Source organism: Pocillopora damicornis, chromosome 4, assembly GCF_964200805.1.
Source record: "Pocillopora damicornis chromosome 4, jaPocDami1.2, whole genome shotgun sequence".
In the NCBI taxonomy this organism is placed as follows: Eukaryota; Metazoa; Cnidaria; class Anthozoa; order Scleractinia; family Pocilloporidae; genus Pocillopora; species Pocillopora damicornis.
This window is the reverse complement of record NC_142673.1, coordinates 27,766,382-27,790,347: the sequence shown is the minus strand read 5'-3', so window position 1 is coordinate 27,790,347 and position 23,966 is coordinate 27,766,382. Positions and strand designations below refer to the sequence as shown.

The 23,966-nt window shown below is 37.1% G+C and overlaps 1 protein-coding gene, 1 long non-coding RNA gene and 1 pseudogene across 5 annotated transcripts in view; 1 reads left to right on the top strand and 2 right to left on the bottom strand.

The window, feature by feature from the left end:
- Positions 1–23,966, bottom strand: part of LOC113683025 (uncharacterized) — a 39,217-nt pseudogene that overhangs the window by 10,891 nt on the left and 4,360 nt on the right. Inside the window, exons 4-14 of the transcript XR_016186060.1 lie at positions 23,874–23,945; positions 23,525–23,584; positions 23,177–23,251; positions 22,867–22,941; positions 21,934–22,005; positions 21,563–21,637; positions 19,793–19,858; positions 13,050–13,121; positions 12,786–12,857; positions 12,312–12,383; positions 11,096–11,167 (exon numbers count right to left, since the gene is read on the bottom strand). The product of XR_016186060.1 is annotated as an uncharacterized LOC113683025 (transcript). The remainder of the gene's footprint in view (positions 1–11,095; positions 11,168–12,311; positions 12,384–12,785; positions 12,858–13,049; positions 13,122–19,792; positions 19,859–21,562; positions 21,638–21,933; positions 22,006–22,866; positions 22,942–23,176; positions 23,252–23,524; positions 23,585–23,873; positions 23,946–23,966) is intronic.
- Positions 1,833–4,785, bottom strand: LOC149047517 (uncharacterized). Its single transcript, XR_016186062.1, has 4 exons — positions 4,644–4,785; positions 4,178–4,303; positions 2,695–2,837; positions 1,833–1,972 (listed from the first exon to the last, which is right to left on the bottom strand). It is a non-coding gene; the product is annotated as an uncharacterized LOC149047517 (long non-coding RNA).
- Positions 4,469–9,794, top strand: LOC113683031 (uncharacterized). Of its 3 annotated transcripts, none has more exons than XM_089204610.1 (13): positions 4,469–4,980; positions 5,717–5,811; positions 5,998–6,078; positions 6,285–6,362; positions 6,663–6,755; positions 7,115–7,205; positions 7,621–7,702; positions 8,152–8,274; positions 8,491–8,631; positions 8,720–8,761; positions 8,874–9,011; positions 9,333–9,392; positions 9,558–9,794. In XM_089204610.1, the coding sequence occupies exons 5-12, from the start codon at positions 6,704–6,706 to the stop codon at positions 9,384–9,386; spliced, it is 723 nt and encodes a 240-aa protein (XP_089060736.1). In that variant the 5' UTR covers positions 4,469–4,980; positions 5,717–5,811; positions 5,998–6,078; positions 6,285–6,362; positions 6,663–6,703; the 3' UTR covers positions 9,387–9,392; positions 9,558–9,794. The 3 variants fall into 3 exon arrangements, with proteins under 3 accessions (XP_089060736.1, XP_089060738.1, XP_089060737.1); XM_089204611.1 differs by lacking the exon at positions 4,469–4,980 and adding an exon at positions 5,022–5,279; XM_089204612.1 differs by lacking the exon at positions 8,152–8,274.

Genomic DNA, 23,966 nt, shown 5'->3' with positions numbered 1-23,966 from the left:
AGGTTCCGCAAGCCAGCATCCTGGAGGCGCTTGCCAGTGATGGACAACATGGTGCATGCTGTGTGGAATACTTCCATTTTCATCATTGTTTGGCATACCGTAACAGTATTTGCTTGGGTAGTTTTTGTAGTCCTGGAGTAACTCCGTAAATGATGTCCTGGCCAAAAGAGTCAATAAGGGGCCGGATGCGATCAGGATATTCTGCTGGGATTTGTGTGTTGCCAGTTAAGAGAGTGTATAGAAACGCATCCAGTTCTTCTGGAGGTTTGACTGCACTTTCACATAGCTCAGCAGGTTTCGGAGGCTATGACATCGTACTAATATTTGGGAGAAGTGCATCACGGAAGTACAGGCCAGCTTGCTGAATTTCCTTGATTTAAGATGGACAGATTTTGGGGTAGAAACAAAAAGCTTTATATTATCCAGGAGATCTTCAATTGCGATAAGTCACCCAATTCTGTTTCCAATTTTCTTCGAAAATTTTCAGTGTGAATTTGAGTATTTCAGTAGCGCACATTGATTGCATGTAAGACGTCAGCTTCTCTCAGGTCAACCACCTGATAAGCCTTGGATTTTCCAATATACGTGATTGAAGAAACTCAAACAATTGCTCAAAGCTTTACGATGTCAAAATAACTTGTTAATATTCCATCACTGGCTTTCGAATGTTGGCAAGTATTTAGGCTAATGAGCAGAAAATAATAATTGGTCTTTATTTTTGTTTCCTTTGTTAGTAAGCTTTAACTTTTAGGAGCCTAATCTCTCTACATTTTGGACGAAATGCGTCATAAAACGTCAAGGTTACACACGAACTTCAACGCACTTACCAGGCAGCGATGCTGCCATCTTGGAAATTATTCATGATGCTTTTCGAGTTTCACTCTATGTTTTGATATAGTTTTCTTTCAAATAAAATCGTAAAATTGTGGCTTTTAGCCAAAAATTATTTTGAAATAATGTTTTATGTTGAAGATACTGATTTACCTTCTATAAAGAAAAAACGAAGAAGTCATTTGAAACAATCGTTTTATTGTCGGCCTCGTTTCCACGTTTAAGCAGCATCTTTTGAAATAAAGGAGTACACAAGAAAATGATGAGAGCTATACTCTTTCACGGTTGCTATCGAGTGAATTTGATAAGTCTTTCACATAATCTTTCATCAGGTAACACTCACATTTTCTACCCCGAGTGGTAATGAGAACCTACTCTGGCCCATGGGCTTTTTTTGTTGCGTGCACAACACGCGTGCTAAGGTGTCTTTCAATCGAAGGATTTCACACTGAACAGGATCCAGTTTGCTAAATCAAGCTAGCGATTGCTTTTTTTTCGGATAAAAGACAAATATGGAAGGTTCCTATTGTGCAATTTTTAAGCTGATGTTGTTTCAAGATTTTGATTTTGCTTCACTAAAAAAAAATAAAGTAAAAATGGCATTTCTTTCTTTCTGTAACAACTTTGAGCTCAAGTCGTATTTTTTAGTTATTGCCTTTAGTCAGTAAAATGATATTCATCTTACAATTGGAGTGTTGAGCACAACGGATGATAGTCATGAGTTTTTGGACAAGATTCAGCTCCCAGCATTGGGTATTTATCATTTAACCATATATCACACACACTGGAGGCACTTGACTTCATCTTCTTATGCAACAGGCACAGTCACAGTGGCCATGGCATCAAGCAAGTCACGAGCTCTTACTTCCATTTCTTTAATAAGCTGCTCCAAGTGAAATCTTCATGGGAAGACTAGCATGGTACTATTCCTTGTTACATGTATGACATAGAGGCCAGACCTTCCAGGCTTCTGCACTGTTCATCAATTTCCTCTTAAAACTGTAATCTGACGCATGCTTTGACACAAGGTAGCAACATGATAGTCTTTAGTGTTGCAGCTGGAATGCTTGTCTGCGATACAACCCATAGCTTATATACTTCATCCTTTTTTTTTTAATTTAGCATTTGCATGTTCTCTCAGCTGAATATAAAACAGAACGTAACTTTCTTAACATTGGTAAATATTTTCACTTTGAATGAAACTCTCTAGAATGTTTTTTATCAGGGTAAATTGGACAAAAATTCGACATGGAATTTTGAATGACACACAAGTATAATGTGGTTGTGAAAAAAAAATGTTAATCACAAAACAAGCTGTAAATGTAGAAATATTGTTAAAAGACAAAATTGACTTCTAGCAAGAATTTTCATTATAGGTGTTTTTTGACTTATTTAAATGTTGAAAATGAATAGAAATAATATATTACCATAAGCCATTCGGTAAAAATTATAAAAAGCCAGTTGATCATTTCTTATTCCTTTTGGCGGTCTTATTTTAACACGTTCGACACCTCTTTTTCTTAGAGGTGACCTGAGGTGTAAACATGTAGTACTTCTCACCCTCTGCACTGAATTTATAATCAGGGAACTTATACGAATAGCACATTGCTCTCTTGGAGGCGGTACCTTGGGTACGCTCTTCCTTCCCTGAATTTTCTGTTTATTCTGTCGTTATGTAGCAGTCTTCGAGGACTGTTTTCTCTTAGGGTATCTCCTCAACTTTGATTTTAATTCTGTTAGTGGGTTTATTGTAATTTTTATATTGTCAATCTTGTTTCTGTTTTGCCCGAACTTGACTGTAAGACTGAGAAATTTGAGGTAGAAAATCATTTTGTAAAGCGTAAACATCTCGAAGGTACCTACTTAGTATGCGAACTCCGCTCTGCGTAGCTTGACGTGATCCGCTAGTTAGTTAGGTTAGAGGTTGACAGCTCAGTAAGGGTCACCTTTACAAGCGGTGACCCACACTTTCCTCCAGAGATCAGAGCTAGTCCCCGCTGTAGGAACTTGTGTAATAAAAGAGAATTAAAGAAAGAGTCAAGTGAACAGATCGAGTGTTAGAGTTTTAAATCTAACAATATGTAAAACCTTCACACTAAAGGACCTCAGGATTTCTATGACCAGCCTTCTCAAGTATTTCAATCCCTATTGATTCCTTGTTTGTCTCTTTGAAATCTTAAAACTGTAGACTTTCCGGGTTCGGAGAATGTGGCTATAGACGTGTCTTCTCGGAGTACCTTAGACGTGGGTATAATGGATTTTGAGAACGGTTTACTTGCGGCAAAGCAGATAGTGAAACTGTGCCCTGAGAAGGAAAAGGAAAAACACAATCGTGGTGCTTTCAGTTCACGTATTCAATCGATTTCTTGTAGCTGTATAGCAAAGTTGCGATTTTGGGTCAATGATAATCTCATTTGTATTTTAAGGAAGATAAAAGATATTCTTTTAAAGTATAAAATAATACATTAACAGGAGCAGACGACTGCGCTCGACTACCACTGCGCTGCACAAGCTAAGATTCATATATAAATATGAAAGGAAAACCTCTGTGTCAACATCTGAAGTGTCTTCTCGGAGTACCTTAGACGTGGGTATAATGGATTTTGAGAACGGTTTACTTGCGGCAAAGCAGATAGTGAAACTGTGCCCTGAGAAGGGCTTTGAATGGCGACAGACCTCATTTCTGTTTTTTCAAATATAGAACTCTTTCTTCGCGATCTTCTTTACATATTAAGGAAAACTTCTCGATTTCTTCTTTGATACTGAATACAAGATTGTAGCAAGCATGCCCGACAATTAAATTTTTTTTTTATATTTTATGCTATTCTGATATACTTTTCTACATGTTTCGTTTAATAAATAGGCGTTGCCTCGTGTTGACAGATTTATTCGATGACAAGAATCGTGATTGACATTAATTCAATAGATTGATTTAAAAGCGTTAGATTATGACGTTTTAAGTCAGTTTTTCAGCAGAATCGAAGTGAGAAAGAAGTTATTTTGTTATCGTTTTTCTGTCTCTAAATCCGCTTACCTGGAGAATCTGCTAACCCGTAAAGTGAGACTGTTGTAACGACCCGCCACAGAAGTAAGTTTATATTGAAGTTTTTTAATTTAGTTACAAGATAAAGTCTTGATTTGCGTTTGTTCTAATTGCGAATTATAAATGTATTTCTTTTAGATCGAATAATTATTAAAGCTTGGCTTAATATTATACGGTTTGTGGTGGTCATTTGATCTAACCAGTTCCGAGTACATTTACATATTCGCTCGCTTGCACGGCCTCTACAATGCCTTCTTTTCTGCTTTTTACTCCAAACAACTAAATAAAATGATTTATCTGTACTTGTACGTCTTTGGCAGGAACAACAGCAATCCATCGTTCCATGAAAAACAGCTTCCCGCCATTGCAGCATGCAGCGGCTTTGGTTGGATGTTTTCCACGCATCGATAGGCAGTTTACGATTGAGAACTTTCAGGCAAAAAAGAAAAAAAAAACAATAGTTAAAACATCGATCGATCCCTTCTGAAAATCACACTTTCTGTGTGGAGTCCATCGTTTTTCCATCAATCAATCCAAAAATTGAATTAATTTATTCTCTCTGAGGTCATTCTTTAGCGACCATACCGCTGACAAGAAGTCAAGATGACCTTGGGTTGAACTATCCCATGAAAAGGTCCTTGAAGTTATCAGACAATAGAACCGTTGTCTTCAAACGAATCAAACCACAACAACAGTCTAACTTTGATAAAAAACAGAACTTTTCCACAAACTTTGCGGGAATATCACACAATTTTAAAACTACTCAAACCGTTTCTTGAGTCGTCGCCATCAAGGTCGTAATTTACATCTTCGATAAACGGGCTTCGTGCACGCCTTTTTTCTCTCTGATGTATTTTTCCTTTTAATTTTTAACAAGCACAGCGTGTGCCAACTTGATGTGACAGCTTTGAAAGGAAACCAGATGTCCGCTAACAGCCACAATGGTACGCGTTAGTCGAGAATGGCAATCGTTTTGGAAGTTGCTTAACGGGAATGGAATGGAATACATCGCGTAAGCAATCCATGTCTGCGACATGATGACACATCTATGCTTTTGAAATGATACCGTTTGCTACGTTGTGCACAATGGAAGAGTCGAGAGCTAGGTAAGTACGTGTCTAAATTCAGCTGTACAAGTTCACAGTTCAACTTATGTTACAAGTAAGCTAGTGCCGCGTAGCCCCATTACAATATCATACATGCCTAGCAAAGGTTTTGATCACCCTCCAGTAGCCAGAAGGGTTTTGAGCGGAATTACGCGAAACAATTCCATGTTTGAATTAATTTGGCCACAGTGTTGCAGTTACTGTAACATCAGACTCTGACGATGACAGCCTGATGAAGTCTGTCTTGGCAACCTCAGAAAATAACGCCACAAAGTCAATTGCGGCACGCCAGGAAAGAGGTAGAATGCAGGTTTGATGGTTTGTAAACAGCAACAATTCAACAAATCCTTATCCCGAATACAATGAAATCCCATGATATCAAACAACCCACAAATTTCTAGTAATAGTGAACTACGAAGTTGACGCCTTATTAATTGCTAGTACAGTCATACTGGAAGCAAGAGAGAGGAAAGGATCGAAAAAGTAATGAGTCATGATAATAAAATTAGGGTAAATTATGGAGCTGAAGAATATAATGTGAACAGTAAAAGATGTAAAGCCTGTGCCAGGTTTGTGCTATACATTTTATGTTACTATTATTATCCTATTTCTAGAATAAAATTTGCATCTGTATAGCAGATACATAATTAAAAGTTCAAGTTTTGAGTGGGACATGAATTCATAGTTGTTAATTACTTCCTTGTTACCGGTAATGTTTACATTCTCTTCATTTCAGATGATAGTCAATTCAGTGAACTTTTTCGATGCTTCCAAGAGGTGCTTGAGCAAAGAGATGTCCAGCCCCTATTTGTGAATGTCATCTTCGAGGAGGTATGTGTTGATGACCTGTCATATTTCGCTTGTCAGCCACCCACAATTATATCAAAATTTGACAGCCACAATTATTGTTCTCATATCACGTGCTTCCTTAACATTTACTCTTTGACATTCACAAAAATTGCTTAATTGCATATATCAATACATTGTTCTTTCTTGGATGTTTGTTTGGAAATGTAGATGCCATCAAGTGGCAAGAGCCAAGAAAGTTTTGGGCTTGGCCCTATTTTACACTGGGAACAATGACGAACACATGGCAAGGTAAATTGCTTAATTACAACATTTAAGTTCTTAAGTGCTTCCAAACCTAGAAATATTTACCTTAAAACTCTTCAACTGATGAAGACTGTGATGCTTAAGACACTTGATATCATGTTTTGAAGCAAATCTATCTGTTAAGAAACCAATGCTCCATTGTTTTAATAAATTGAAATCCTTTTTTTCCCCTTTGGTTTCACCTTAAATAGGTTGTTAAAGTGCTTGGCACAATTTAAGTCCATCTACTTGTGGATTGACATTTGCTAAAAGCCAAACTGGAAGACAAGGTAGTGATATTGTTGATTAAAATATATACCAGTACATAATAGAAGAATAATATATGCACAGGTTGTGAGAATTGGATTTAAAAGAATTTAATAGGTTTACAACCATGAAATTAACATTTATGGGTAAAACCAATGTTGTTAATGTTGATGTCTAGAACCTGTCACTCTAATCAGATAATTAAGACTCCAGGGCAATGTTCCTTTCACCATAACACCACCAAAAGTTGTAACAAATAGCTACCCCAAATCAAAACATAACATTCAAATTCATTAAAATACTTGAATATTTTCCTTTTGCAGTAAAGACCACATTTGGAAGAAAAGCTCCAGTTAGTGAGTTGATGATCCTAACCCCAAAACCAAATGACCCCTGTCTTAATGTTTGCTTTTCAGGTAAGTTTAAAGATTTTGCCAATCAATTAAAATTATCAAACCCTCTTAAATAAAACAAAGAATGTATTTCGGAAGGCTATTGTAGAGTTGGAATCTGTATATTTTCCTTCCTGATGTGCATAATAGCAAAAATAGCTCAAAGACTTATCTACTCTGTGGAGTCAATTGGTTGAGGAGATGCATATAAATTTAAACTAAAATTGTAACATATGAAAAATTGCTGCCTTAAAAATCTGTCTCCTTAAATTGTCCTAATAGTTCTAAACAATGTTTTGTTTACATCTTGAATTAATATTGAACTGGTTACCAAGCTTTTAAGCTAGTTTTACAATCAGCATCAGACATTTTGTTACACCTAGGAGAATCCCTGAAAGAGGTATCTGATGAACAACTGGAACATGCAATTCGTTGCTTATGTGAACTTTTACCATCCACCTCTAGAAAGGATTGGTGAGTACTTTAGAATATCTAATTTTTCAGTTTGTTATAAATGTTTTGGATGCAGAGATAAGTCACGAGCCAGAAATATCAACAAAAGGACAAATTTCATGTACAATTACTGCCTTTTTATGTATCATAAACAACACCCAAAAATGTTGTCATCTTTCAGCAAAAAGGTGGGCGATAACATAACACAACAAAATCTAAAGCAAATATCACGTTTCTTGGTAAAACAATAGCATCAAAATGCATAAATATAATAATATAATAATTTTATTTTTCCACAGAATTAATTTTAGCTAAAACATCTGAAAATTTTCTTGTGTCAAATTGGATCAAAACATTTCTCAGAGTTGACTCCACTCATGGTATTCAACTATTGATAAATGTCTAAGAAAATTCTATAAACATTTCATTTAACTAGTCAAGTAGCACAAGGGTCAGGGACAATTGCCCTAGGGAAAGAAGGAGCAGAAGATTCCCCTACTTTAGAGAAAATGAAAAGGGTAAGTAAATTCCTTAAACTACAAATTAAACCAAAATGATTATTGTTGTTAATTTAAACCCCCAATGTGCAAAAACATGTTCTATGAGTTTAATTTGCTGCCATAACTGGTGAAAATTTGACATAACCATGGTGGAAAAGGAGTTGAGTAGAATAAGTGTTGTGGTTTAACTTTCTGCGAAAAAGAAATGCAAATTAATTTCATGGTCAATGATTGTTCAAACAGCCCTCTCTCCTCTCAGTGTTGGTGTCTCTTTTTCATGTGGTCATAAATTATTGTTGCCAACATCAACAAAGGTGGAATAATACTTGAACAATTGCAACCAAATTGAGGATGATCTTCAAATAACAAATTTACATTGTGGTAAGCTGTCTCTGCTGCATGCTTTGGGTGTTTGACTTTTCTCAATATATCAAAGAACTGAAAAATAACCAATACTTTGATATCAGGTAAAAGCCATGAGACAGAAATGTCTCACCCAAGAACCTGCTGGAGATTGTTTCCTCATAGAGGTTCTCCTTGAAGATAGCAGGGAAATAAAAAGAAATTTTTCACAAAAAGGAACATATCAAGTGAGTTCTCTGAAACAGTTGACTGCTAACTCATTACAAATAAAATAGCTTAAAGTACAATAAGGCGTATATATATATATATATATATATATATATATATATATATATATATATATATATATATATAAAATGCCTACACTCTATACAATGTCACACATGGCCTTTAATAATGGAGCATCAACATGCTTACATTCTTTCTCATCAATTGATTTACAGGAGGTGTATGACTGGGTTGGGCAGGAGACTTCCCAACAGTATTTTACATTGCATCAATTTGGATCTGGTAATTTTTTTTCTGATGCAAAGCTTCACGACAAAAATCTCCTCCAATCAGAAAAACTGTGCCTTATAACTAGGGTAAGTAACATGTAAAAGGATCTTGAAAGAGCCACGTAGTAACAATTAAATTAAAAAAAAACTGGTTTATGTCTATGTTGTTTCACAGAAACAAGATGAAGCAACTGAAATATTTGGAAAAGATGATGAGGTGAGAAAAATCACATGGATCCTTTCCTTCCTTAGTTTTTTTTTTTTTTTTCCATTGATCATATTAATTTTGTAACAGTTGTAGTTAACATTCAAACTCTGGTTGATTACAGGTGTCTTTCTATGGGAATTTTGATCCCGATCAATCCCTTGATTCCACCATTCCTGGAAAGTGGAAAATTTTCTTCACAGAAGTTTCTATTAATACATTCCTCAAACAAAAGAGGGATCCCTCAATGCCACTGTTTCTGGTACGTAAAACATTCCTTTCATAGAAGAGGAAAAATTCCATGCAGATAGTACAAACAGCAATCACAAGGTAAAATTGCATGTGATAAATGACCCTTGAAAGTCCCCATTCACTTTCCAACATGATGGCCAATTATACCATGGAAAAAAATTAAGCTGTAAACCTAGGTACTTGTTTCTGCACTTCTAAATATAGCAAACTTGAAATAAAGTAACAAGAAACCCCCTATAAAGTTATTTTTTCTAGACTCATATGCATAAAGGAAATTTGCCTGTGAACTGCAACATTAAAAAACTCAAGGCCTTTTTCTTTACCTTTATAGATGACAAGGACAAGGGAGAGCACAGAGATAAGGTTGAGGAGAACAAGACTTTAAGTGAGGGTACGATTTAATAAACGCAATTTATTAAGTGTCATGGCTAGTGAATTTCTTCAGCTTTCTAATTTGCTCAAAGCATTCCAAAATGGGAAATTCCACTCCCAGATGACCAATAGCAAAACCCCATAAACAACTCACCACAACAATTTCTTCTTACTATACCCACAGAACTAGAAAAGAAGAAAAAGAAGAAGACACGGAAGAGAAGAAAGAAGAAAAATATTGCATCTCTGCAAGAAGGCAACAAAGAAACTAGTGAAAGAGTAGAAGTTGTAAATGAGAGCAACAATTAGCCTTTAGTGACTGTGCAGTGCCTTGTACTCAGCCTTAAGTTTTCTTTTCATTCCTGTCATAAAGTTTTCTTTGTAAATATGATGAGAATAAATGATATCAAGTTTTCCAACATGTATTAGTTGTTTGGTGTATTTGACAACATTTTCCAGAGGCAAAGAGATCATTGAGCTATAATAAATATGCTACAGATAATAACAATTTTTGTTTTGGTCATCATGGTCATCAACCAAATATATTCCCCTCATTGTTTGTTTCTTAAAAACTCTAACAAAATCATTTTATAAATCAAAGCTCTCTTTCTAAAACTATCCTTTTTTTCTGCGTCGTGATAGAAAGATTGGTGATCCAAGACCAACCGAAGCAATCTCATCTCTGTAATAATCTGAAAAATTTTCTGAAACATTAACATGTAAGAACATTTTTTTGTAGCGAAGTTAGATTTCTCATTTTAATTTGTATTTATTTTGATTATATCCCTGAGATAAAAAGATGGTTTACGAGGAAAAACTCATTTTAAGAAAGAAATTATCATTCATGTCTTTAAGATCGAATATCCTATGAATACGGTCTTCATTAAAGAAAAAAAAAACTAAAACAGCACAGTATGATAAAATATTCCTTGCATTATGACACTTGAAGTTTCGGGGAAAATTTGACCTTTATTTTTCAAAATTTATATCTTTGAGATGGTTATAATTTCTGCCATCCCTCGTTGTGGAGGAATGAAGTAACTTTAGTATTGGGCCTGGAAGCTTTGAACTTTATTCGATACACATATTCAATGCTTTTTTCTATGTGCTGAAATATATGCTACCAGCCATATAATAATATTGGTTAAGGCCTTCCCTACTCGTTTACCATACCAAGACATAGAAAATAGAACTTACCTTTATGTATTGTACGAATATCTCGACGCTAACCTTCCGACCCTACAACAACCTTGGGAAAAAAAAATAGACATCTACGCATGCGCCGAGAGCCGACGTTTGCCGAACGAATCTCGTTTCGTCAAACGAATCTCGTTTCGTCAAACGAGTCTCGTTTCTTCAAACGAGTCTCGTTTCGTCAAATGAGTCTCTTTTCGTCGAATGAGTCTCGTTTCGTCAAATGAGTCTCGTTTCGTGAAACGAGCCTCGCTCTGACTCGTTTCGATTCTCTTGAACAAACTCTCCTAGGGAAAGGGTCTAAATGGAGGAAACAACATTTTTAAGGTCCAGATTTCAATTTTTTTTCTTTCTGAGGGACAGTGCCCCCCTGGCTCCCCTAGGGAAAGGGGTCTAAAGGCCTCTTCTCCGGGCACAGTCACCTACTACACCACTATACACCTACTGTACCTACTACAATGCTTATGAAAAACGTTATTTAAAGCCCTGACTTACGCTTCTTTAGAGAAGTAAATAAAGGACACTTACAGTGTAGTCAAACTGGAAAGTCCACTGAATGTGCGCTTGTTAATGTGAGTGATGTTGTTGAAAGTTAGCACCCTAAGAACAGGGGAAAAAAATAAGGTGTCTGCTAGTCACTCAACTCAGAACATGTATTGTGAAAGAGTGATGAGGTATGCGGAAATTTGTCCACTAAAAAATCACATTAATCTTTGAAATCGCTTTACATTTCTAAACAAATATCTGATATTCGTAAAAGTTTCAAAGAACCTTTAGGTGGAAAATCTGTTAAAATTTTCTGACTGTTGCGCATTTAGTCTATTTGAGCCGTGTCCGGTTAAAGGGCATTTAGTCACAGCATTTACAAAAATTCAAACATCATTTACGCAGTGTCCCATTTCAACCCACCGATCCGAAAAAAAAGAAATAAAAAACTCATGTACGCGTACAACGCGTATGTTTCCCCTTAACTAACATGCACAGTCTTGTTAAAGCGTTGAGCCTTTTGAGGTTTTTCTCGTATGGTAGCGCAAAATGGGGAGATCAGACACAAACGCAACACTGGATCGCTTCGATTGTTTACGATCTGAAGTGAAAGGAGAAAGGTAGGAACAGTTTAAACTTTTGGCCGATTGATGAACCAAATTATCTTATGTAAACATTGGCTGCCAGATCGGTCACGAACACCTTTGCGGACGGAAAATTATCCAATCCTGTGCTTTCTTGAGACAAAACTGAGAAAACTCACTGAAATTACTGCCTAATATCTTAAATTGCTATTGGTCTTAAACACTGAAACACCGAAATTCAGAAAATGACGTCATTATCTGGGTAATTATTATTTTTGGATATTGAACATAAGGCAGGATTAGGTCATAGTTTGAACTAATGGAAATAAACCTTAAGGAAAGCTCTTTACGATGTCCTATATCGAAGTTTTCATTTTAAGGTATCCTTCATCCCTTGAAAATTAAACATTAGTAACAATGGGTTGCTTAGCCAAAATGATATGGTGTCACTAGTGGTCTTCTTTTGAAAGAAAAGAATTCAAATTATTTCAAACCTTTTGGGGGCAAATAACAAGGATTGTATCATAAGATCAGAAAGTTATGAAACTCGCTCCCTATTGGGTTATATACCCACAGTTGTTTAACAATGTTTTAAGAGAAGGAGGTGATCTCGACCTGATCATGTATTATTAAATGAAAATTCATTTGGGACAAAGTTTTCCCGATCTACTTACAGAATGTTTAATTGATCGAGCCTATTAAATATTTCATCTGGTAATGACTGCAGTTTGTTGAAGGACAAATCACTATGGAAAGATCAGAAAAGTAACGTTATCGACAATAAAAATCAATACATTATGAACAGCTTAATATCTCTTGAAAAAACCTAAAGGGAGACTTATAAACAGTCTGATCAAAAAAGATGTTACATGTAGATTCATCCTCACTTAAAGGAACGGACCAAAAGTCAAACCTTGAAGTTATCTGAAAACACTGCAGGAAGTTTCCCCTTAGTTTTCATGTTTTATGAAAAAAGTAGAACAAAGCAAAAATTGAAGGGACAGTTGCATTCTCATGTCTGCCTTTTGTAATAGAGGAAATCATGATATGGATACACATTGAGAGTGACTACTTTTTTTTTTATATAATACTATCAAAAGGCAGCCATAGAATGAAAACTCCTTATTCTTGTGGTTTCGGTTACTCACAGGCTCCCTACTACGAGAGTATTCTGAAATATGTTTGATGGAAGGTGATGAATCTTATTGTTGTCCAACAATCTACAAGATAAAGACAACATTTTAAAACGTTAGTAGAGCTGGAGCACACTTGATTATAACCCAAGGCATCCATAAAAAGGAAGCAAGTTTCTTAATAAGTATCGCCCTCCCCCCCCCCAAAAAAAAAAAAAAAAAAAAACTAAAAAATTTAAAAAAATAAAACATTCAGTTCAGTTGGGATCAAATACTTACAGTTCAAACACTTTTCCAATTCCAGATGTGGCAATTCTTGATAAATCTGTGATCCGATTCCCTTGTAGGTGTCTGAGAAGAAAAAAGAGTCAGGGAGTCAGGAGCAATTAAATTTGACATTGTTGATACTGTGTTATGGAGAGCGCCCATGTTTTTTAGAGTGCGTTGCGTTACATAATTATTAAAAATAGAACGAAGAAGTTTCTAGAACATTTAGTCATGATGACTAAGCGAGAACTTTAAGGAGAACCTTCTAGAACCGTGACTCAGCATATTTTTGTTATGATGTAATCATAGTGTAATGTTTCTAAAAATAACAATATTACAGATCTCTAGAACATTCTAGAACTTTTCCGAAAGATATATAAGGAGTCACGCTAGCTTAAAGAAAGAGGCCTTTTAGTGAGCTATAACTGCTGTTGCGAAGAGCCCAGAGGAGCGAGAGCCGGACAGAGTTGTTTATTGGAATTGAAAGCCGTGTGGAAGGCTACGTGAGACAAAGAATTACGGACGTCGACAGTTTGTTAAAGATTTTCAAGAGAACTGTGAGTTGTGCGGTAGTGCACTGAGATTTAAGTGATATTATTTGTAAAGGGCTCTAAGTTATAGGGATACTGATTGTATTAGCATTTATATCGCTCCGTAGATAAGTAAGAAGATAGTTATTGTATTGGTTGTCGATATCGCTTCGTAGTTATTACGTTGGTCAATAAAGTAGTTGAGTTGTACGAGTTGTATCTTTCTGGCGGTTTGAAAAATACCGTAACAGAAATTGGGGGCCTGTCCGGGAGCGAATTTTGTGGAAGTGTATTTAGAGCAGAGGTAATTGTTCGGGAGCGAATTTTACAGAAGTATTTGGCATATGAGTTATTGTCTAGGAGCGAGTTTTGTAGTGAAGGTTATAGTAGAGTATTCTAAAGATAAGTTATTGTCGACTTAAGTAGTCATAGAGTATATCAAGATGTCAAAGTTTAATCCAGAAGACTTTATGTCGAGTCCCGACAAAGGAGTATTTAATGCGTTAAGGAAAGACGAACTTATTTTATTAGCAAAACACTTAGAGTTAGAGTCTAAGCAAGCAATGAGAAAGGATGAGATACGACAGATTATAGTAAACCACTTAGTGGATACTGAGGTTTTTGAAGGGACAATGTTAGAAACATCGTCAAAAACAATGTTAGAAATAAAAAAGTTGGAGATGCAAGAAAAGCGAGAGAAAGAGGAAAGGGAAATGCAAGAACGACTGAAGAGAGAAGAAATGGAGATGAAGAGAGAAGAAATGGAGAGACAAGAAAGACTGAAGAGAGAGGAAATGGAAAGACAAGAGAGGCTAGAGAAAGAGAAACTGGCTTTTCAGCATGAAATGGAAATGAAAAAGTTAGAGGTACAAATGAAATTAGGATTAAGCTCGGATAGTGAAAAGCATAGCGAAAAGTTTGATGTTACAAAGAACATCAGGTTAGTGCCTCCATTCCAAGAAAAAGATGCTGATAAGTACTTTTTACACTTCGAGAAAGTAGCTAGTAGTCTTAAGTGGCCTAAAGAGTACTGGGTTATGTTATTACAAAGTGTATTGGTTGGTAAAGCTAGGGAAATATATACACAGTTAAGTGTAGAACAAGCTGTAAGTTACGACGAAGTTAAGGATCTTATTTTAAAGGGTTACGAGTTAGTTCCTGAGGCTTATCGTCAAAAGTTTAGAAACTATGAGAAAGTTAGTAGTCAAACCTACGTAGAATTTGCTAGGAGTAAGGAACAGTTATTTGATCGTTGGTGTTATTCACAGAAGGTAGATAAGAGTTACGATAAGTTAAGACAGTTGGTATTAGTTGAAGAATTTAAGAGGTGCATTCACAGTGATGTCCGAACGTTCATTAACGAGCAAAGAGCAGAAACGTTGGAAGACGCTGCACGGTTAGCAGATGAATTTTCGCTGAGTCACAAAGTGAACTTCGTGGAAAAGCCCCGTCAGCCTGACAGTAGATTTCAGCCTCCCTCCGCATCACGATGGGTTGGAAGCCAGCGGAGTAAACAGAATGACGGAGCACCTCCCAAACGGAACCCTGGTAACCATTTTACAAATCGTTCCAGCTCCACCTCGCCAGGACAAAACAGGTTTGTTCCAAATAAGCCCATCAAGCCACCAACCTGTTATTATTGCAGAAAAGAAGGTCATCTGATTTCCAGTTGCCCAGAAAAGTGGAGATCTGCGCAAAAATATGGTGTGGAGTCGAAGCCCAACGGATTTGTTGCCAAGCCGTCGCCTTCAGTTTCTGAAAGTGAATGTACACCTCCGCGATTTTCTCGAGAGAAGACCCAGACAATCTCTACAAATGACGTCAGTGGTTCGTCTAAATCTGTCATGGATATGTTTCAGCCCTTTATTCACGATGGCTCAGTATCATTATCCCGTGATATGACAGATTCAGTACCGATCAAGATTTTAAGAGACACTGGAGCCTCACAGTCTTTGCTATTAAGCGACACGTTGTTGTTTTCTGAGAAATCGTCCACTGGTGCAAGTGTTCTAATCAGAGGAATCAGTTCCGAGTATACCCCAGTGCCGCTCCATACAGTTTTTCTGTCGTCAGATCTTGTGTCTGGTCCTGTGAAAGTTGGAGTACAATCAACATTGCCGTTCGATGGAGTACATCTTATCCTTGGAAATGACCTTGCAGGAGACAAAGTGGTCATTAATGCTGTCGTTACAGAGAAGCCTAGTTCAGAAAAGTCTCCAGACCCCGTCGAGAAGATAATTCCTGGTCTTTATCCTGCATGTGTAGTAACGCGAGCCATGAGCAAGAAGAGGAAAACCAGCGATGAAGAAATTGCCTTAGCGGACACCCTTATCAGTCGAGTTTTTGAGGATGAGCAGCCAAGTCCCTTCCCTTCTGAGCCAACAGAAATCCTACCTGAGAAGAATTTAACAGATCAGTCTGAGAAGATGTCGACCTCTCAGCTCATCGCTGGACAACGTGAAGACCCAGAAATTTCGCCGTTGTTTTCAAGAAGCGTTAGTGAAAACGAAGTATCACAGAACCCTACCTGTTATTTTACAAAGAATGGAGTGCTAATGAGAAAGTGGAGACCGCTCGATGTTCCAGCTGAGGACGAATGGGCTGTTAAGTACCAGGTTGTTGTCCCGAAAACTTACAGGCAAGACATTTTAAGTATAGCACACGAGACTCCCCTGGCTGGCCATTTAGGTGTGAACAAAACTCACAGAAAGATCTTGAATAATTTCTATTGGCCCAACCTGAGAAAAGATGTAGCTGAGTACTGTAGGTCATGTCACGCCTGTCAGATGGTTGGGAAACCAAACCAGACCATTCCAAAAGCGCCACTGCAGCCTCTGCCAGCCGTTCAAGAACCATTCAGCCGTGTAATTGTTGATTGCGTCGGACCGCTACCAAGAACGAAGTCTGGAAATCAGTTCTTGTTAACCATCATGTGTGCGTCCACCAGATTTCCTGAAGCCGTCCCCCTGAGAAACATCAAGGCCAAGACTATCGTCAAAGCTTTAACGAAGTTCTTTACGCTGGTCGGACTTCCTAGCGCTATCCAGTCTGACCAAGGTTCTAATTTCATGTCTGGTATTTTTCAACAAGTAATGCACGAGCTTGGAATCGCACAGTATAGATCATCCGCGTACCATCCTCAAAGTCAAGGAGCTCTTGAAAGATGGCACCAGACTTTAAAGAACATGATGAGAGTCTACTGTTTCCAAACAGAGAAAGATTGGGACGAGGGAATCCACCTATTGCTGTTTGCGGCACGCGAGTCCGTCCAGGAGTCCCTAGGATTTAGTCCGTTTGAGCTTGTTTTTGGGCACACTGTGAGAGGGCCTCTTAAACTGCTTAAGGAGAAATTATTGGCAAGCGGTAGTGAGTCTATTAATCTTTTACAATATGTTTCAGACTTTCGTACTAAGTTATTTAGAGCTTGTGAACTAGCTAGAGACAATCTTAGTTCTTCTCAGAAGTTAATGAAGAAGAAGTATGATGTAGACGCTGTAGAACGTAGTTTTAAGCCAGGTCAAAAGGTTCTTGCATTGTTGCCAGTGCCCGGTAACACATTGTATTCTAGATTTTTTGGTCCTTATGTTATTGAGAAGAAGTTAAATAACCTTAATTACGTAGTAGTTACTCCAGATAGGCGTAAGCAGACGCAACTGTGTCATATTAACATGTTGAAGCCTTACCTAGAGAGAGATAATAATGTAGTTAAAGAGCCCGTAAACGTTAATGTAGTTATTTCTGAGCCCGAAGACTTAAGTAGTGAGTTTAGTAGTAGTCATCTCAGTCCTACTGACACATCAAAACTCACCAACTCCGATGTGCTAAAGAATTTGGACTCCAAGCTGTCACACCTTGAAGAGAGTCAACGTCAAGACCTACAGAAGCTACTTGAAAAGTATAGTGACCTGTTCCCTGATGTACCATCTAGGACAAATCAGATTTACCATGACGTGGATGTCGGTGATGCTACTCCTGTTAAACAACACCCATACAGGCTGAATCCGAGAAAACAACAGTACCTCAAAGAAGAGGTAAAATATTTGTTGGAGAACGATTTTATCGAACCAAGCAGCAGTAGTTGGAGTTCTCCATGTATACTCGTGCCTAAACCGGATGGGAGCTATCGGATGTGTACCGATTACAGGAAAGTTAATAGTGTGACTAAGACAGATACCTTTCCAATCCCAAGAATGGATGATTGTATCGATAAGCTGGGAAAGGCAAAGTATGTAACGAAATTTGACCTTCTCAAAGGATTTTGGCAAGTACCGTTAACGGATCGCGCTAAGGAGATATCAGCATTTGTAACTCCAGAAGGACTCTACCAATACAAGGTCATGCCCTTTGGTATGAAGAATTCTCCTGCTACCTTCCAACGTCTCATTAACAAAGTCATCGCCAACCTTGAGGATTGTGAAGCCTATATTGATGATGTAATCATCTATAGTGAAACCTGGGAGAAACACCGAGAAACTATCCGTGAGTTCTTCAGGAAGTTGAGCGAGGCCAAATTAACAATCAATCTCTCTAAAACCGAGTTTGGCCAAGCACAAGTGACGTATTTGGGACATGTCGTCGGACGAGGACAAGTACAGCCAGTTAACGCCAAGGTCGAAGCCATAATCAAGTTTCCGCGACCAGAAAACAAAAAGCAACTGATGCGTTTCCTTGGTATGGCTGGTTATTATCGAAGGTTTTGCTCTAACTTTGCAACTGTCACAGAGCCATTGACAAAACTGCTCAGTAAGAAGGAGAAATTTAATTGGAGCGACCAGTGTGAAAAGGCTTTTGAGGAGCTGAAAGCCATGTTACAGAGTGCCCCTGTTTTAACAGCGCCTGATTTCTCTTCACCGTTCAAGCTGGCTGTTGATGCAAGCGATGTTGCCGCTGGTGCTGTGTTGTTACAAGAGGATGATGAAAGTGTAGAACACCCGGTTTGTTATTTTTCAAAAAAGTTTAACAAAAGTCAAAGGAACTATTCCACCATCGAAAAGGAATGTTTAGCACTGCTGTTAGCTCTTCAACATTTTGAAGTTTATGTTAGTTCCTCAAGTTTGCCCGTTGTTGTGTATAGCGATCACAACCCCCTCGTATTTCTTCACAAATTAAAGAGCAAGAATCAGCGATTGTTGAGGTGGAGTTTGATGCTGCAGGAGTATGTCTTGGACATCCGACATATAAAAGGAAAGGATAATATTATTGCAGACTGTCTCTCGAGACCTTGAGCTTTGCAAGAAAGTTTTGCAAACTTTCTTTTCTCGAAGGGGGAGGGTGTTATGGAGAGCGCCCATGTTTTTTAGAGTGCGTTGCGTTACATAATTATTAAAAATAGAACGAAGAAGTTTCTAGAACATTTAGTCATGATGACTAAGCGAGAACTTTAAGGAGAACCTTCTAGAACCGTGACTCAGCATATTTTTGTTATGATGTAATCATAGTGTAATGTTTCTAAAAATAACAATATTACAGATCTCTAGAACATTCTAGAACTTTTCCGAAAGATATATAAGGAGTCACGCTAGCTTAAAGAAAGAGGCCTTTTAGTGAGCTATAACTGCTGTTGCGAAGAGCCCAGAGGAGCGAGAGCCGGACAGAGTTGTTTATTGGAATTGAAAGCCGTGTGGAAGGCTACGTGAGACAAAGAATTACGGACGTCGACAGTTTGTTAAAGATTTTCAAGAGAACTGTGAGTTGTGCGGTAGTGCACTGAGATTTAAGTGATATTATTTGTAAAGGGCTCTAAGTTATAGGGATACTGATTGTATTAGCATTTATATCGCTCCGTAGATAAGTAAGAAGATAGTTATTGTATTGGTTGTCGATATCGCTTCGTAGTTATTACGTTGGTCAATAAAGTAGTTGAGTTGTACGAGTTGTATCTTTCTGGCGGTTTGAAAAATACCGTAACAACTGAAATAAACGTAAGTTTAATAATATGATAGAAGTCAACTGTATAGTGACCACTCCCCCGTTCTAATGATGATGACGTTCATTTGTTTTACTGACTATATTATCACTAGATTATTACTAGAACGATAGATGATTGTTTATTTTTTTTTAACACCTCTCTTTGTACGCTTAAAATTCTTTAATATCGCTCACCCGTGAAAGATATTATCAACATTCTGAGATAAGGTTCCTTCCCAAGCATGACAATAAAATAACTGCTATATCCGGCAAAAGATAGAAGTTACCCAGAGATTCTAATCTCTTGTAGTTACTTACAAGCAACCTAGAGTCTTCGGACCTGTCAAATCTGGTACAGATGTCAGCTTGTTATCGGCCAACAAGCTACAAGATCCAAGGAAACAAAAAAATACGTAATGAGCTCTAATGAATATATATCAACGCTCTCTTTTCCAGCTGCGATCTTCTTTCAATAGCAACAGACGAACAAGAAACTCGCTGTTTGGACAGTCCCTTTGGCTTTGTCGCGCAACACCTTCAAAACACTATCATGACTGTTATGGGTAATTGTTGTTGCAAATATATATAAGCTTCTTGAAATCTCTAGACAGCTTAGTCATGCTTCATGCGCATGCATACCATACGACTACCTAAAACATTTCGTTGAGTCACGCAGTTATTACGTAATGCTACTAAAATAGTTATTTTTTGAGCTTCTGGAATGTTCCAGAACACTTTGTGAATATATATAAAAGGACTCGCTTATGTAATAAAAGAAATTGTTGCCGTCAGGAGTGACCGACAGTTTAGAAAGCTATAACGCGAGAGAGAGAGCTACAGTAGAAGATTGCTAATTTCACGAATGAGCTTGGCTGTAGTGGGCTTAAGCAATTTTATCGAACATAAGTACCGTACTGCCTTCAGGAGTCGCTCCTTGTTAAGAATATCACTAGTTGTTTAATAAAGTAGCTGAGTTTGTAGGATTGTAGTGTTTTTCTATCGGTTGGATTATACCGTAACAATGATCAATGGTTTTTTCTTTCGTTTTCTATCCAATTCTTTTTTTGACATGGATACTTTTCTATATTACTTTCGCATTCTTTTCGCTCATCAAGAATTTTAATCTTAAGATTTTTTCTGAATGAATTTTTTCAAAGGTAAGGAGTATTTGCATAAGCTTCATCGCTGAGTTTTGCCATTTCGCCATTTGTTAAACATCAAACATCTTTAAATTAATTTTGTGTTAGCATCGCAATCGCATACTTGTAATCTGAAATAAAATTCGCTTACTGCAACAAGTAATGTTTTTTTAGGTTATGAATACACCTTTATCGATGTTTCAACAAATGATACGCGATTATGCGACTTGAGTACAGTCTTAGCTGAGAATCGCGCCGATCGCTTAGGGCATGCGTGAAAGAAAAAAAATGATACAAAAGAAACCATTTAAGTGTTCTTGATGACATAAAAAACGACCCTCAAAAAATTTGTGGGGTTTAGAGTTCCTTTCCGAGAAAAATCATGTCTAAAAAAAGGAATTGACCTAATTTGGTAGAATTTTTCAAATTCTCTTGTCATACAAAACATTTTCTTAACCTTGCATTAGGAAAGTAGTTATTGGCACCATTTCAACTTTGCTCCTTACCGAATTCTTTGCCATTTTACCAGTTTTATGCAAGTATGTCTAAAAATACCCCCCATCTTTGGAGATTTTTAAATTGATTTAAAATGCCGTCACCTATTGTCTCTAGCGCGTTTTTTTGAAGGTACCTATTAACCAGAATAAATAGAATTGAACTTATTCAGCCCAACTACAACAACAGCAATACCTACCTAAGAAAGGGAGGGGGGGGGGGAGGGAGGAGGTTGAATTTAATTTTCTTTTACATATTTGATAGATCTCATTATCACGGCGGGTCCAATATTTCACTAAAAAAAGTACGCGAACTGTAAGAGGTGCCGCCTGTAGTTTGGATCCTAAGCACAATGAAGGATTTATTTGTCCACAGAATAAGTGGGGTCTGTTAAGATATTCATTTTAAACTCGCATTACCCTGACCCATGATAATGCACATCCAATGTACTTACAAGTTATTGAGATGATCCGTGAGTCCCTCCACTGTGCTCTTGTGTATACGAGTCAGCTTATTGGAGGAAAGATCACTGAAAACGGACAAATTTAAAACAGTAATCCGGTGCCGCTTTTTCCAGGTTGATTTCATCACAAATGAATCTGCCTGCCATGGTTCGAGGTGAAGGATGTGTGACGAGTGCTCATGAAGTGTTCGCATTACAAAACCTAGCACCAGACCTCTTTACCTTGTTGAAATTATGCACGTTTGGTAAAGTTTTGTGTTCACTTTTACTTGCGGAAAGGGAAATTGTTTACCTCTCCAATAATGCCAAGTCTTATGCTCAAATGACATAAAAAAGGAAAAAAACATTGAAACACTACTTACAGAAATTGTAGGTATCGCATTGCTCGAAAAGTTCCATTGTCGATGTTTGCCAAGTTGCAACTAGCCATGGAACTACAAAAGTTGTATGAAAAAAGACAGCGTTGTAGAGAAAATTAAGTAAGACTGATATTCAAATACTTTAAATGAACTTTAAAAGAATGTTGCAAGGGTTCTCCGTTTTTGCTGACTTTGAGAAATTTTTCAGAAACTCAGGTTTTTTTTTAATAAAGGAACGGTCCTTGTCTTCTTGGGAAGTATACGAAGGGAGTAACCATAATGAGACAAAAAAAGAGGAACATTCCTATACATTTTTTTTTAATACGAGTTTCTGTCAGGCCAAAATCAAAAGTGATGGCTGTAGTTTATCCCTTGACAATTCGTAGATTAATCAGTGAAAACGATTTTTCTCTTATATATCGTAACAATGGGTGGTTATGAGGTAATTAATCGTGTTAGAAAAACAGGATTAATGATTCGTTATCGTTTGCCTCACGATCTGGCCAACGTTTCTACGAATACTTTTTTTCAACAGCTGTGATTGGCACTCGATTTGCAGACTTCCGACGTTCCACGAGCACCTACTCGTCCGGCAGCGAAAACCGCTCGATTTGATAAGGAAAAAAGTTCATTGACTGCGATTACTATTTTTTCGCGCACAGAGTTTAAGGGGCAATTCAGAGAAGACTCTGCAGAAATTCCAGGAGCAGAGTAGACATCGATCAGAATGGCTGCATCATAACGCACCACAACGAATCACAGCAGAGTATAATGTTTCATGACCAAACGCTTAAACAATCGACATCGTCGACTGAGTAAAACTAAACGTGTTCGGATGAAACGTTAGGATCCATTTCGATAGTGACTACATCATGAAACTAACGTTCAGTATAATACTTCTTATTAGTTACTAATTTATGGAGCCACTGAACTTACAGATATGTCATATTCTCAAACCCAAGGAAAATATCTGATGGCAAGGATGGTCCAAGTGGATTTCCATCAAGATCTCTGTAAAAATGAACCGTTTGAAGTAAGTAGCAACTATCTGGTGAATGCATTTAAGGTGATATGACGTTTAAATTTTTCTTTTTTAATAAGCTATGGTGGACGATATTGCAAGGCAATTCAAATGACTTTGGTCGAATGAGGAGGAATTATAACTTAATATCTACAATGATTATATTCTCAAAGCCTTCAATTATGTTTGTGTGATTTTTAAATCATCTTAAAACATGGCACTTACAGTTTCTGAAGCTGCGTTAATCCTTTAAGAATGACCTTCGCATCAACAATTGATAGTAAGTTGTCACTGATTTTCCTACAAAAGTGCAAGATTTAACATCAAGTTATAAGTGTTCAGCAGTTGGCTAAAACAATTCACGCAGCCTTGTTTCTGGCTTCGTTTGTTACAGGCATCCAGATATCTATCCACGGATTTTATAAAACTGAATATAACCAATTCATCATCATTTCATTTTTTAGAGAGTTTGGAGAATATAAGCTTTAAGCAATATTTTGCCAATCAATCTAGATGTACTTTGATTCTGTGACAAACAGCTTTCATAAACGTATTTCACCAATCAAAACTCACAAAGAAGAAACGCCTTCTGGAAGGTAAAAACTTCCTGAAATTGAGTTCTTGTAAATATTTCTGGGAAGAAAATGAAAGCAAATGTCGTCAAATAGAGGCGGACTGATTCCCTGGAAACAATTTACATCACTATATTTCTAAAGAATAATGATAATAACAGTTAATTTTGATTAATTAATTTGAAAGAGTTATGGTAAACTCTACAGGGACGATAATTTTCACGACCAGCTAATCACGATGAAAATGGAAAATATTGATTGGAAATACTTTTCTACTCGAAACAATTTTTACAACACGATGCAAATTTATTGTTTGATTTAAATCATTAGGAATTTAAGAATTCCCTTACATTAATTCCAGTTTCTTCATATTCCGGAAAGTGTTTCGAGGAATGTGTCGCAGTAAATTATTTGACAAGTCCCTGGAAAAATGGAAAGAATTC